This window comes from Mobula birostris, chromosome 7 (genome assembly GCF_030028105.1).
Source record: "Mobula birostris isolate sMobBir1 chromosome 7, sMobBir1.hap1, whole genome shotgun sequence".
Taxonomy (NCBI): Eukaryota; Metazoa; Chordata; class Chondrichthyes; order Myliobatiformes; family Myliobatidae; genus Mobula; species Mobula birostris.
This window is the reverse complement of record NC_092376.1, coordinates 128,551,088-128,567,192: the sequence shown is the minus strand read 5'-3', so window position 1 is coordinate 128,567,192 and position 16,105 is coordinate 128,551,088. Positions and strand designations below refer to the sequence as shown.

General features: G+C 39.9%; 1 protein-coding gene across 6 annotated transcripts in view; it reads right to left on the bottom strand.

Moving 5' to 3' along the window:
- Window positions 1–350: 350 nt before the first annotated feature.
- sh3pxd2b (SH3 and PX domains 2B) overlaps window positions 351–16,105 on the bottom strand; it is a 318,737-nt gene continuing 302,982 nt past the window's right edge. For 5 of the 6 annotated variants that reach the window (XM_072263727.1, XM_072263725.1, XM_072263726.1 and 2 more), the window contains 2 exons: window positions 10,741–10,866; window positions 4,744–10,089 (listed from right to left, as the gene is read on the bottom strand). In XM_072263727.1, the coding sequence (XP_072119828.1) occupies window positions 8,416–10,089; window positions 10,741–10,866 (1,800 nt within the window). In that variant the 3' untranslated portion in view covers window positions 4,744–8,415. Of the gene's footprint in view, window positions 760–4,743; window positions 10,090–10,740; window positions 10,867–16,105 lie in introns of those variants that run through there. The other variant, XM_072263730.1, reaches the window with a different exon arrangement.

Genomic DNA, 16,105 nt, shown 5'->3' with positions numbered 1-16,105 from the left:
TGGTGGCCTATGGTCTGTGTGCAGGTTGACAGGATTTGGCAGACATAATAGTTCAGCATGGACTAGATGGGCCAAAGGGCCTATTTTTGCACTGAAGTGTTCTATGACTCTATTCAACCCTTGCCTGCCTCTTTGGTGCCGAGGAGGATGGGTCGAATTGGACTTGAGGTTCTTCACCTCATGGTGCACAAAGCTTCCTAACTCTGTAGGAGAAGCTATTGAGTTGTTGTTTTTTTATCTGACACATTATTTCTCTATATTTAAATGTTCTTACTTTTGTCCTCTTGAAATTAAATCATTTTTAACAACTTTGAATTTCATAAATGACAAGCAAGGGATGACAGATTTCCAGTTAAACATGTTAATCTCTGTTATTGCCTATAAACAATTTTGCAGTAACACTTTTCACGTCAAGCTTGTCAATCGCTGATGCAGCTTTGCTTTTAACTGTAGTTGAGTTGACTTGCAGCTTGAGGCTCTGACCACCAGGTGGCGAGACAGCATTTAAACCCCTTGAACTCTTGGTTGCAATGGATTTGAACAATTTGTTTATTGTGCATGGTTTTTTGATAATGGTGGCACAACTTGGCGTTGCAGATCCGGAGATTCTAGGTTCAGTCTTGTCCTTCAGGGTTCTGTATTCTTCCTGTGATCGGATTTCCTCAAACCAGATGCTCTGATCGTTACAGGCCTTCATTCATATTTGAGGGCAGATGTAGGTGGGCAGTAAATTTGGGCCTTACCCAGTAACACACAGATCTAAAAAAAATTATGAGCGATAACAAAAGTTCAAACATTTTGCACTCGTTTTCACAATAGAAAACATAAATCAAACATACTCTGCTGATCTTCCCAAATTTCCTATAATTTACAATGATTTTAGGGGCTTGGAAATAAACCAAGATAGTGAGATGCAAAACGAAACAACTATAGACCAATTAGTCCAACATCTGTCTCTGGGAACGTGTTGGAATCTGTTGCTAAGGTAACAGCAGGGCAGTTTTAAAATCTTAATGCAACTTAAGCATTGTCAGCATGGCTTTGAGAGCAAAATAAAGAGAAGGTGTTAGACTTTCTCTCTGGACTTTCCAAAGGCATTCAATAAGATGCCATGAGATTTTACCTTAAAAATTTCTGGAGTTGGGGTACTACTTAACATGGCTAACTAACAGATAGGCAAACTCTAGATAAGTAAGTCCTTTTTATATTGGCAACTAACTAGCATTGTGTCAGGGATCAATACAGTGGCTGTTATGAATTTAATATTTCAGTAATATTTGAGTAATCTTGTATACATTGATTAAGCATTTTTGTTTGTTTAAATAATCCATTACAGGTTACGTCAAAATAAATGCAGTGCATACATCATCACGCTACCACGTGGTGAGTGCATGCCTTGCTTAAAGTAAACTCAAAGTTAGACCGCATTTTGGATTCCTTTGTCTTGCTTTGAATTATTTTGATGTTTTGAAAATATAACAGAGGCCTTGGCCATTTCTAGTTTTCATCTAAAGACTCTAACGAAGAAATGAAGTGCGTTGTAGCAACATGTTGATGACGTAATTGTAGATGGGAGTAAGTTTAAACTGGTGGCAAAAATTGGACAAATTGAGCAGAAGATGGGGAAGGTGGAAAACTGTTTTGTTCTTTTTCTTACTGAAGTACTGCTTAAGAGATTGCAGAATGGAGTGTTCAATATGTGACATGCACGAACCACAAAGTTTATGCAAGTACAGCAAACAATTAGGAAAGCTAATCAAATGTTGACCTTTGATTGCACAAAGATAGAGTACAGAAGTAGCAAAGTCTCTCTGCAACTGCTTTAGGGAGAAGCACACCTTAGGTTTGTGTAGTTTTGGTCTCCATGCATTAGAGGAAGTTTGTCCACTTGCTGATTTCTGGGACAGTTCGGTTATCTAGGAGGAATAACTTGAATGATTATGTCAAGAGGGGTGAACTGCGGTAAAGCAGTATTTTGAGGAAATGTGAGCTTTTACCCATTCAAGATGCAAATGAGGGGGATTTCTGCTTTAGGAATTGTGAATCTTTCAAATTTTATCCCCTCAGAAAACTCTGGAGACCTGAGATATTCCAGAGATCCAAAGGTTCGGTGCATTGAGCGGGAAGGTAAATGGAGAGCAAGAGAGTCAGATAATATGTGATTTTTGCTAAATGGAGCAGCCTCAAATTGCTCTGTAGTCTATTCTTATGGTAAAATGGTTTAGTGGGGAGTGGGTGGGGGTGGTAATGGCATGAGTGTAAGGAAGCAGTGATGAAAAATATTTAGCAGTTTGGATGATAGATCCCTTGGAGTCCTAACAGCAGTTCATGTGAGGTTCATTCCCTTAAGTAGTAGGCTTAGGCCTTATTTTTCTGAGGCGTTCAGAAATTACATTAGTGCACTGCATTTCAAAATAAGTGGTACTGCCAGACATCATAAGTGAGAAGAGTATTCCCCCTTTGCAAAGTGCTCAGTCTGAGTTGTTTTTAATTAAAATTGTAGAATTATTTAATGCCGTGTAATGTGTTACTTCCTAACCAGTGAGTTGTCTCAAATTCCAATTTAAATACACATTCAAATTTTGTGATTACAGTATTAATTTTACAGCATTACATTAATTGTAGTTAATGCTACTTGTTGAATACTGTCATGACTTTTCCCCTTGACTTAATTTCTGCTTTCAATGTTATCTTTCACCCTCCGTCAGTCTAATTATTATAATTTATAATTCCCTGTCTTACATTGCAACAACTCTTTCAGAATTCCTCAAAGGTTTGCATCCATCCCTTGGGGATCGTCAACACCCTGGACCTGCCCTCTTCATGTTACTACCTTGGGGCAATGGGGCAAGCACAGCTTGATTCAACAGCTTCTTCCCCACTGCCGTCAGGTTTCATTCAGGTCCATAACCCCATGATCACTACCTCATTATTCCTTTTTCTTGCAGTATTTATATATTTCATAATTTATAGTAATTTTACATCTTTGCACCCTACTGCTGCTACAAGACAACAAATTTCACAGTTCTGAAAATTTGACGAACTCTGAAGTCTTTGTCCTCAATTCCGTTCTCAAATTTTTGTTTTAAGGATCCCTTAAGCTTAAAGGCAAGTTTATCCTTTTTATTTTTGGACTAAAAATGCAAGAGAGGAGGCATGATTTGCGCAAATATGGAACTGTCGGTGAAAGCTGAGATTAGGTTGGTTCACATTTGTTCAACTAGCACATTACCTTAGGTTTCAAATTGCTTCCTACTGTGTAGCAGATTATTTCATGATTCAGCTGGGACTACCATGAATTTCTCACCATCAGTCCTCTTTCAGTTCAGTTGGAGAACCTGGGCCTCTGTGCCTCCTGCAATTGAATCCTCGACTTCCTAACCGGAAGACCACAATCTGTGCAGATTGGTGATAACATCTCCTCCTCGCTGACGATCAACTGGTGCACTTCAGAGGTGTGTGCTTAGCCCACTGCTCTACTCTCTACATACACATGACTGTGTGGCTAGGCATAGCTCAAATACCAACTATAAATTTGCTGATATTGTTGGTAGAACCTCAGGTGGAGAAGAGAGAACGTACAGGAGTGAGATATGCCAACTAGTGGAGTGGTTCTGCAGCAACTACCTGGGGGTAGATGAAAGAGCTGATTGTGGACTTCAGGAAGGGTAAGACGAAGGAATACATACCAATCCTCATAGAGGGGTCAGACGTGGAGAGTGAGCAGTTTCAAGTTCCTGGGTGTCAAGATCTCTGAGGATCTAACCTGGTCCCAACATATTGATGCAGTTATAAAGATGGCAATACAGCGGCTATATTTTACTAGGAGATTGAAGGGATATGGCATGTAAACAAATACACTCAAAAACTTCTATAGTTGTACCGTGGAGAGCATTCTGACAGGCTTCATCACTGTCTGGTATGGAGGGGCTACTGCACAGGACCGGAAGAAGCTGCAGAAGGTTGTAAATCTAGTCAGCTCCATCTTGGGTACTAGCCTATGAAGTACCCAGGACATCCTCAGGGAGCAGTGTCTCAGAAAGGCAGCATCCGTTATTAAAGACCTCCAGCACCCAGGGCATGCCCTTTTCTCACTGTTACTATCAGGTAGGAGGTACAGAAGCCTGAAGGCACACACTCAGCGATTCAGGAACAGCTTCTTCCCCTCTGCCAATTGATTCCTAAATGAACATCAAAGCTTTGGACACTATCTCATTTTTTTCATTACACAGTATTTCTGTTTTTGCATGTTTTTTAATCTATCAATATATGTACAAACGGTAATTGATTTACTTGTTTATTATTTGTATTTTATTTTTTTTCTCTCTGCTAGATTATTTATTGCACTGAACTGCTGCTGCTAAGTTAACAAATTTCACGTCACATGCCGGTGATAATAAACCTGATTCTGATTAAGGTAACTTTATTAAACATTGTTTCATGTCATATGGATAACATGAGGGCAGGTAACAAGGTTGTAGGTAAGGCAAGTGCTGTCAGAGTAGCCTAGGCAAGTACTTGCTGTGAATTCTGTATCTAGACCTTGCTGTAGCCATGAAGTTCCGGAGAAAGAGGGATATCCATTACGTTAGTTGCATTGAATCTAGATGTCTATTTGGATAAGGAGATGTGATCAATACAGAAGAGGGCTAATTAAACTATATTCCAAAGATACGGAAACCCATTAAATTGAAGTGATAGGATTTTGACCGTGCTTCCCAAAAACATCGTGTACAAGAAATATTCAAAACAAAAGCTGTATTTGTTTAATGTTCTACAAAACAAACCTTCATAACAAAAACAGTTACAATTTGAAAGCCCTTCTTTGAAGTACAAATGAAAAATGGGTGATTACATTTGAAATTCAGACAACCAAACACAATTATGGCATATGTTACAACAAGGTCAGCATCCCTTTTAGATCTCGTCAGTAACAAAAAGTTTTTGTACTATCCCTCGCCCGTCATCTGCAATGATCACCGTAAGTATTGATTTTAATCATCAGGATCCCATTGCTGTTCCAACGAACCTTTACAGAGGCAGGCTGCACTTGTACACAGAGTACGTGAGCATTCTGTTAAGTTTTTATGTTGATAATGAAATTCCCCACATTAATTGTGAAACAGCATTTCAATCTTGTATCCTGTGGCATTGAGAAGTTCCCTAAGACTAAAACTATCACACGCAGTGCAATTATCCCTGCCCAAATTCAAAGTTCATAATCAATACCAATGCTTTCACTACTACTTTCCACCTACAAATGGCCTTTTCTTTAAACTTCACACTGACTGCATGACCTATCAGTCCTTACAATTCCATCAAAATGTCCTGGTTTGGTAAAGAGGAGTGGACCTCTGCCTGATCATTGCCTATATATTACGAATTACTTCTTCCTGTTTTTTTGATTTTTTTTCTTTGTATTAGCATGTCAGTAGCTAACATGAGAGAAGGCTCAATGTCACCAATTGCAGGGAAATAATTGTTCTGCCAATGTGGTGGTGATGAATTACTTCCAGTTAAGGAAACATTCAGCTCTGCTGCTTCTAAAGGGGCATAACTAGGATTGACACCAAATACCTATCATTTAAAACACTTTTCGGGATTCTGCTCCCTTTCTTAAATATCCTTTATGCAATAAGAATTGGAGGAAAGCAATTGTTTAACATTTTTTGTTACAGTGAGTACTGATTTTTGTAATGTTAAGAATTCAAGATGGATTAGGAAATAAACTTTCAGGCATGACAGTGAGTTTTTATTTGAAGGCTGGTTTCAGTAATGATCATCACAGGATTACCTGATTAAACCAAGTTGAGTTTGAATCACTCTAATAAGAAGGACTTTTGCTGTCCTTGCCTGATCTGACCTTTTTGCCAGTCCAAATTAACCAATACAGGCTGGCAAACCATTGACACTTTTCTCTACACACAGACAGACATACCTTGACCCACTGAAGTTTTCCAGCAGTTTGTTGTTTTGCTCTAGATTCCTGCATCTGCAATCCCTCCTGTCTACTGATGTGAAGACAACTCTTGCTGCCTCCTTGGTTTAGCAGCCAATAGGTATGGTGTATAAATAACTGCATTATTCATGGAAGGTGCACATTGTTAGCATTTATTTTTTTTAACTTATTAAAACACATGTAATGAAGTTACCTAACCTCAAACATTAGTATTGCTTCCAGTCCATTTCGGAGCACTGACCTTTAATCCTAAGTCATATGGATAACATGAGGGCAGGTAACATAATTTTTACTGAGATGTGCAATATTTGATAACATGGGTCCACTATTTCTGCAAAGTCACCAGATACCAATACAGCTTTTGGAGCATCTCAAATGTTGTGATTTGTAAGAAATGTAATGTCCTGTTGTGTCCAATTTATTACCAACCAGACCTTTTGTAGGATTTGCCTAGGTTTGGTTCAGAATGCTCCAGGGTTAGCACGTAACACATTTTTTTTTTAATGAGCTGGGATTTCATACATCTTTATTGATACACACACAAATTGGCGCTTAATGCAGGTTTGTAAATATCAAAATGCAATCTCTTAGACACATCATCTCTTGGGGAGAAAACTTATGGAAATTCCCTTTGTCAAGCTTCCATTCCATGTGTATTTGGCAATACGAGTGTCACCTTCAATTTCAAAGCCAACTTTTACAAACTAGAGTGATTGTGAAGTGAATGGCTAAAATATACTAATCATATTCATATGTTTACACACCCAGAATAATACCAGTTGACAGTATTTACTGTAAGACAACAACGCTAAGGAGCAGGAATGGGCATTTGACCAAAGTACTGTAATTTCCAGTGCTGCAGAAACAATGGTTATGATGAAAGAATATTTTTACAATGCTCTAATTTTGCAGTGAGTTCACTTCCATATTCTTTCTTGATGTTGCTTGATGTAAGAATGTTCATGATCCCTGGCTCAAATGTGAGGTATTGTACTTCTGCTACTTTGAAATGTTCAATTTTATCAAGTCATGTTAATATACAGTTTTTAAACAAGTTTCACATTTATAGACTCTTGAAACAAGAGACTTAAACTTGATACCAGTCAAGTCCTCTTAAAACTTGATTAATTCTATGCTACATCACAACTAATGCATTATCTTGTAAAGAAAAACACCGATGTTGATTACATCCACGAGGAATTAGACAAAAGCATATACTGTGCAATAAAAATGAAAAAAATACATATGTGTTTAGATTGAGGGTTGTTCTTAGTACACTAGTTATAACAATGACTTTCAAGGTTTGAAGCTATTAATAATTCTGCTGCTTTTGTTTAAATTTCAACCTCCCTGATCATTACGGGCCCTCACAAACTAGCTGATTTGATGAAGGTGTCATTCATCCACCTTACAGCTCTTTGATGTTTAAAGTACTTGAAATATACCAGCAACATCACTGTATGTGGTTAGTATCACTATGTATAAAATACATAAATATATAGGCGCTGTCTTGTGTAGGGAAGCTCTACAACTAGCACACACTACATGTTGCCTGTGTTTACAAGTGAGAGTTAAACCTTTTTCGTGCATTATATCAGTGGCTAAACTATGTAATCATAGTTGTGACCCTTGGCCTTCTGAAGCAATATATCAATGGAGGTGTTTTAAAGTACATAATCTTTTTGAGAATACTAGAATATAAAATAATTAGAATACATGAAGTAATGCAGATTAATGTTATCATTAAGAAGGAACAACAGTGTTTTAGCTGAATTTGTCCATACAAGATGTGCATTTCAAGAAACTTGCTAATAGTACTTTTCCAGATAAAACTAAGGCTTTCAAAATTTACTTGCCTTTTCCAACTCTGTGGGAACAAGTGAACACATTTCATTTCCTTGTTAGTCAGAAAAACAATCTTAGATGATTATGTGTAAGTTTTGTAGATCGAGAATTTTTTTGTTTGTTCTTGGAGCTGGTGATATAAACTTTCAACAACTATTTACACATCCCAATGGCTGTAGGAAATTTCTGAAGTCATTATAAACCATAATGTTTTCAGCCTAATTAACTCAGGATGATGAGTATCTTTACTCCCAGGATGTTAGAGTCCAGTTAAATTTTCAAAACATTTGACAGATTACCAAAGTGGAATCCTACATACTAACCATCACCATGTTACCCGCAGAAAATTAATTGATTGCTTTCTGATGATGGGTAAAGCCATCATGACTAAATACTTTTATTTTAAATAAAAAGAGTAAATGTAATAATTACTGAGATCTTGTATATTGTGGCCATAAACACCATGTTGTTCCAACTTGTGTTGAAAAAATATATAAGGAATGTATTAAGTTGCTTTTGGAAAGCTCAAAACTATAAATTATTTATCTAATTAAATATTACATATGAAAAAGCATCTTGCTGTGTTTAAAAACAAAACTAAACTATGATACTTATTTTTTGACTAAATAATTGGAAGGTGCCCAGCCCTCCCATGTTGGCTCACTATCCAGCATTTTACAGTACCACCATCCATTGGGATTTTTTTCAAATACTTCAAAAACAGTTCCCTCCTTAAATCCAGCTGTCTCCTCATCTCCTGCAAAATCTGCAAGAGCTACAAATAGGCAGTGACTCGAGGATTCTTCATTTTTGGACACATTAATCTTTTCCTTTTCAGCTTGTTTTTCTGTTACTTTTGGAGAATTGGTTGCCTCCTTTCTCTGTTCGTGAAATTTGGAAGCAACATTTCCCTTTGCTAGGAGGAAATCCTTCGAACCTCCTTTAGGTTTAACATCATCTTTACTGTAATCGTGGGATGAGCCGGATTTGAATCTTGGTGGAGGTAAGGCTGGTTTACTTTGTCCCCAGGCAGCATCTCTCTGCACTTTCACATCTGCAGATTCTGAAGGGGTTTTTTTTGGCAGTGGAGGCCTTCGAGGTGGTACCATTGGACGAGGCGGACCTTCTTTGTTTACTGTGTGTGGACCTTTTGGTTGATTGTCATCCAATTTCTTCTCAATTGACTTCAAACCCTTGGAAACACATATTTTCTCATAAGCGATACTTGATTCATCCCTATGATTTAGGTCATTTACAACACCATTTTGTTCTCCATAAAGGACATTTATATCATTTATTTTGGAGCTTATTCCTAAATCTTGCTTCACATGAGATTCGTTTTCTGTGTTTCTATGAGAGTTGCTGCGTGTGTCTACTGAGGATTGATTATTTGAGTAATTCTGATTGCCGATAACATTCTGTGAAGAGTCCTGCTCCCCCATTTTTTCTGGCAGTTTTGCTCTTCTCAACTTGCTTCTCAGGTTAGAGATATCAACTTCAGACTCTGAATGAATTTCTCCTTTTATGTTGGGAAGTGGTTTAGGTCGCAGCAGAGGTTTTGGCTTTAGTGGCAGAATTGGAGATGGTTCCACCGATTTGTCTTCTAAGTCAAGCTTTGTCTTTGCTTGCCTTCCTACAGGTTTTAGATTAGGCCTAGCAATTTCACTTGCTAATACCTTTGGGCCTGTCTCAAGTCCTTTTGGCTGTGATATTTTACTTGCTTCAGCACTCGGTTTCTTATCTCCTTTAGAAGTCATTTTTGGTGGCAACACTGGTAAAATGCCACCAGGTACAGGGAGCTTTGGTAAAGGACCCTTTGATTGTTTATCTGCTGCTTCTAACTCAAATTTGCTATTATTTGATTCCTTTTTGAGGGGAAAGACTGTTTTTTCTTTGTTATACTTGGAAATGTCATTGTTCATTATGTTTGAAGGAGAACATGACTTGGGCTGACACTCTACATTTGATGGAGAGTTGAATCTGTTGTCAGAAGCTGGGATCTTAACTGTGTCCCTTGCTCTCCGATCCTTCAGTATGTCAATATCATTTGATTGTGGCTCTTTAGGCAAAGGTTTGGTTATAAAGGCACTGTCTCCATTAGTGCTGCTTCCTGTGGCCATATCTGGAAGTTTAAGCTTTGCCAATTCTTGTGCCAACGGAAGCAGAAAGTTTGCACTCGAAGCATTACTTGATTTCTTGTACTTATCAATGAAAGAAGCTGGAGCCCATCCTTCTTCATCATCTATCTGAATATACCACCAACCACTTAAATTCTTTTCTATTACCTACATGCAAAGAAATTTTAGAAAAGTATGATGCAAAGAGGACAACGTCAACAAGTTAAAAACAGGTTTTGACTTCAAAGTAACATTGCAGACTTGCTCACCAACAAACAAATTTGGAAGTAATATGTTATAATTTGATTGCTAACTTTGCATTTTCTGCATCATCTGTTGACAACAAAGAGTAAAATTGGAAATGTTGGGATACAGATACCCTGTATTTCAGATAACTGGTGAGAACATGAAGGAGAGGAAAGCTGATATGTGACTATATTGTTGTGAGACTGAAGTGGCATTTGCTTCCCCTTCAATTACCAAACAATATGTTTAGCTATTAGATTTCTACTAATTTCAGTAGTAAACTTTGAACTTTTATCAGACTGGGGAAAATGAGGGGAAACATCATGTTTTATTCTCATTAGCCCAGATCCAAAGACAAAGGGGCCTATTAAAATCAATCACTGTGTCAGGCTGATTTTTCCGCATTCCAGAGATCCTGGAATGATTCTCTATTTTCCTTGCTGCATATCAACTTTCAGCCAACAAGTAAAAGAAAAATTCCCTTGTGCTAACTTTGTTTTTAAGACTATAGTAGAATGAAATCATATTGGCAATCATACTCCTAATACTTATGCAGCATTTTCAACTGTTTACCTCAACTTTCTGCCCTGCTTGAAAGCTGATCCCATCTGGAATTGTTGTCTGGAAAGCAGCTATTGTGTAAAACTCTTCTTCCACTTCTGGAGGAGTTGGTGGCTTGGGAAGATTCAATCCACGTGGCTGTACACAAAGTTGGAAAGATACAAAGTGATTTATGAGTCCAGATGCACAGTCTCTGAATATTCAAATTCTCCATGTTTTGTGAATTACAAGTTTTGACATAGGCTAGTACTCTTACACAACTTAAAACTAGACCATAAGACAAAGGAGCACAAGTCCGCCATTCGGCCCATTGAGTCTGCTCCGCCATTTTATCATGAGCTGATCCATTCTCCCATTTAGTCCCACTCCCCCGCCTTCTCACCATAACCTTTGATGCCCTGGCTACTCAGATACCTATCAATCTCTTCCTTAAATACACCCAATGACTTGGCCTCCACTGCCACGCGTGGCAACAAATTCCATAGATTCACCACCCTCTGCCTAAAAAAATTTCTTTGCATCTCTGTTCTGAATGGGCGCCCTTCAATCCTTAAGTCATGCCCTCTTGTACTAGACTCCCCCATCATATAAACATACAACAATTACAGCACAGAAACAGACCATCTCGACCCTTCTAGTCCGTGCTGAACTCCTACTTTCAACTAGTCCCACCGACCTGCACTCGATCCATAACCCTCCATTCCCTTCCTGTCCATATATCTATCCAATTTAACTTTAAATGACAATATAGAACCTGCCTCAACCACTTCTGCTGGAAGCTCGTTCCACACAGCTACCACTCTCTGAGTAAAAAAGTTCCCCCTCATGTTACCCCTAAACTTTTGCCCTTTAACTCTCAACTCGTGTCCTCTTGTTTGAATCTCCCCCACTCTCAATGGAAAAAGCCTATCCACGCCAACTCTATCAATCCCCCTCATAATTTTAAACACCTCTATCAAGCCCCCTCTCAACCTTCTACGCTCCAAAGAATAAAGACCTAACTTGTTCAACCTTTCTCTGTAACTGAGGAGATGAAACCCAGGCAACATTTCAGTAAATCTCCTCTGTACTCTCTCAATTTTATTGACATCTTTCCTATAATTCAGTGACCAGAACTGTACACAATACTGCAAATTTGGCCTTACCAATGCCTTATACAATTTCAACATTACATCCCAACTCCTATTCTCAATGCTCTGATTAATAATGGCCAGCATATCAAAAGCTTTCTTCACCACCCTATCCACAGGAGATACCACCTTCAGGGAACTATCAGATTCCTTCTTCTTCAGCCTTTCCACTTGTCACCACCCAGCTTCTTACTTCAGCAATTCCTCTCCACCCACTGACCTTTCCCCTCACCTGGTCTGATCTATTACCTGCCAGCTTGTACTCCTTCTCCTTTTCCTCCCCTTACCTTCTTATTCCCCTGATTTCCTTGTTGGATTTATCAGTCTTATTTTGGCCTCCAGTTCTGGTTGCCCCACCCCCTCTTGTTTCTGTCCCAGCACAAAGATGCAGACAGGAAAAATCATTGAGGTTTAATCATTAAGCCAGAAGTTTATACCCACCCACCCACCAAACTGTCTTTTCCAAAAGCTCCCCTCTGGAAAGCACCAAAGAGCCATTAAAAGAAAAAACACATCATCTTAAAAGTTTCTTCTACCCGGAAGTTGGTCTAATCAACCATTCTCGTTAGCCCACCCCACCCCCTCTATCTGTTGACCCAGAGGAAACCCGGAGGTCATGGAGAGAACCTACAGAAACCTTACAGTCAGCAGCAGAATTGAATCCAGACCGCTGACTCTGGAATAACGTAACACTGATTGAGCCACCCCCTAAAATCCATAGTAGATTTATCAGTCTTATTTTGGCCTCTGATCTCTGGGTGGCAGGGTGGAGATACGTCTCGACCAAAGTAGGTAAAAGGCACTAGCCTGCTTGTCACCCCTGGGCAAATTGCTTAGCCCTGGGCAACCTGCTTAGCCCTTCCCCCCGATCAGGGTTGTGTAGGGCCTTGGGAGCAGGTGGTGGATGGTCATATGAGTAGCTGGTGCACATCACAACTCCTGGTTAGGTGACCACTGACACCAGGCAGATAATCCCTGAAGAAGGCTGCCCAGAAGGTGGCAATGACAAACCACTTCTGTTGAAAGATTTGCCTAGAAGGTTCATGGTCATGGGAAGACCATAACCGCCCACGTCATACGACATCATGGGAAACAACTTTGCCACATCCACTCTGTCCATGCCTTTCAACATTCGAAATGTTTCTATGAGGTCTCTCCTCATTCTTCTAAACTCCAAGGAATACAGTCCAAGAGCAGTCAAGCGTTCCTCATATGTTAACCCTCTCATTCCCGGAATCATTCTAGTGAATCTTCTCTGTACCCTCTCCGTCAGCATGTACTTTCTTAAATAAGGAGACTAAAACTGCCCACAGTACTCCATGTGAGCTCTTACCAGCACCTTATAGAGCCTCAACATCACATCCCTGCTCCTATACTCTATTCCTCTAGAAATGAATGCCAACATTGCATTCACCTTCTTCACCACCGACTCAACCTGGATGTTAACCTTAAGGGTCTCCTGCACGAGGACTCCCAAGTCCCATTGCATCTCAGAACTTTGAATTCTCTCCCCATCTAAATAATAGTCTGCCCATTTATTTCTTCTGCCAAATTGCATAACCATACACTTTCCAACATTGTATTTCATTTGCCACTTCTTTGCCCATTCTTCCAATCTATCCAAGTCTCTCTGTTTTCTCAGCACTACCTGCCCCTCCACCTATCTTCATATCATCAGCAAACTCAGCCACAAAACCATCTATTCCATAATCCAAATCGTTGATGTACAACGTAAAAAGAAGCGGCCCCAACATGGACCCCTATGGAACACCACTGGTAACCGGCAGCCAACCAGAATAGGATCCCTTTATTCCCACTCTCTGTTTCCTGCCAATCAGCCAATGCCCTATCCACGTATGTAAATCTCCTGTAATTCCATGGGCTCTTATCTTGTTAAGCAGCCTCAAATGTGGCACCTTGTCAAAGGCCTTCTGAAAATCCAAATATACAACATCCACAGCATCTCCCTTGTCTAGCCTACTTGGAATTTCCTCAAAAAATTATAATTGGCTTGTCAGGCAGTATTTTCCTTTAAGGAATCCATGCTGAGTTCTGCCTATCTTGTCATATGCCTCCAGGTACTCCATAACCTCATCCTTGACAATTGACTCCAACAACTTCCCAACCACCGGTGTCAAGCTAACAGGTCTATAATTTCCCTTTTGCTTCCTTGCCCCCTTCTTAAATAGCAGAGTGACATTTTTAAAAAAAGGAGGGAGAGAGAAACCGGGGAATTATAGACCGGTTAGTCTAACGTCGGTGGTGGGGAAACTGCTGGAGTCAGTTATCAAGGATGTGATAACAGCACATTTGGAAAGCGGTGAAATGATCGGACAAAGTCAGCATGGATTTGTGAAAGGAAAATCATGTCTGACGAATCTCATAGAATTTTTTGAGGATGTAACTAGTAGAGTGGATAGGGGAGAACCAGTGAATGTGGTATATTTGGATTTTCAGAAGGCTTTTGACAAGGTCCCACACAGGAGATTAGTGTGCAAACTTAAAGCACACGGTATTGGGGGTAAGGTATTGGTGTGGGTGGAGAGTTGGTTAGCAGACAGGAAGCAAAGAGTGGGAATAAACGGGACCTTTTCAGAATGGCAGGCGGTGACTAGTGGGGTACCGCAAGGCTCAGTGCTGGGACCCCAGTTGTTTACAATATATATTAATGACTTGGATGAGGGAATTAAATGCAGCATCTCCAAGTTTGCGGATGACACGAAGTTGGGTGGCAGTGTTAGCTGTGAGGAGGATGCTAAGAGGATGCAGGGTGACTTGGATAGGTTGGGTGAGTGGGCAAATTCATGGCAGATGCAATTTAATGCGGATAAATGTGAAGTTATCCACTTTGGTGGCAAAAATAGGAAAACAGATTATTATCTGAATGGTGGCCGATTAGGAAAAGGGGAGGTGCAACGAGACCTGGGTGTCATTATACACCAGTCATTGAAAGTGGGCATGCAGGTACAGCAGGCGGTGAAAAAGGCGAATGGTATGCCGGCATTTATAGCGAGAGGATTTGAGTACAGGAGCAGGGAGGTACTACTGCAGTTGTACAAGGCCTTGGTGAGACCACACCTGGAGTATTGTGTGCAGTTTTGGTCCCCTAATCTGAGGAAAGACATCCTTGCCATAGAGGGAGTACAGAGAAGGTTCACCAGATTGATTCCTGGGATGGCAGGACTTTCATATGAAGAAAGACTGGATGAACTGGGCTTGTACTCGTTGGAATTTAGAAGATTGAGGGGGGATCTGATTGAAATGTATAAGATCCTAAAGGGATTGGACAGGCTAGATGCAGGAAGATTGTTCCCGATGTTGGGGAAGTCCAGAACGAGGGGTCACAGTTTGAGGATAGAGGGGAAGCCTTTTAGGACCGAGATTAGGAAAAACTTCTTCACACAGAGAGTGGTGAATCTGTGGAATTCTCTGCCACAGGAAACAGTTGAGGCCAGTTCATTGGCTATATTTAAGAGGGAGTTAGATATGGCCCTTGTGGCTACGGGGGTCAGGGGGTATGGAGGGAAGGCTGGGGCGGTGTTCTGAGTTGGATGATCAGCCATGATCATAATAAATGGCGGTGCAGGCTCGAAGGGCTGAATGGCCTACTCCTGCACCTATTTTCTATGTTTCTATTTGCAATCTTCCAATCCCCTGGAACCATGCCAGAATCTATCAACTTTTGAAAGATCATCGCTAATGCCTCCGCAATCTCCACAGCTACTTCCTTCAGAACACGGGAGATTTATCTATCCTTAAACTATTCAGCTTCCTGAGTACTTTCTCTGTCGTAATTGTGACTGCGCACACTTCTCTTCCCTGCCACCCTTGAGTGTCCAGTATGCTGCTGATGTCTTCCTCAGTGAAGACTGATGCAAAATACTCATTCAGTTCCTCCGCCATCTCATCTCCCTATCTCCCAATCTCCTATTACAATTTCTCCAGTATCATTTTCTATCGGTCCTATATCTACTCTCACCTGTCTTTTACTCTTTATATACTTAAAAAGCTTTTAGTATCCTCTTTGATATTATTTGCTAGCTTCCTTTCATAGTTCATCCTTTCCCTCTTAATGATCTTCTTAGTTTCCTTTTGTAAGCTTTTAAAAACTTCCCAATCCTGTTTTACCAACTAGTTACTAACTTACTAACTAGTTACTAATGCTACAATTAGTTTCAAATCAGTCGCTTAAACAAAAATTAAAGCTATTAGAAAACATGGGCTACTCCTTAACTGTAAGTCTTTAG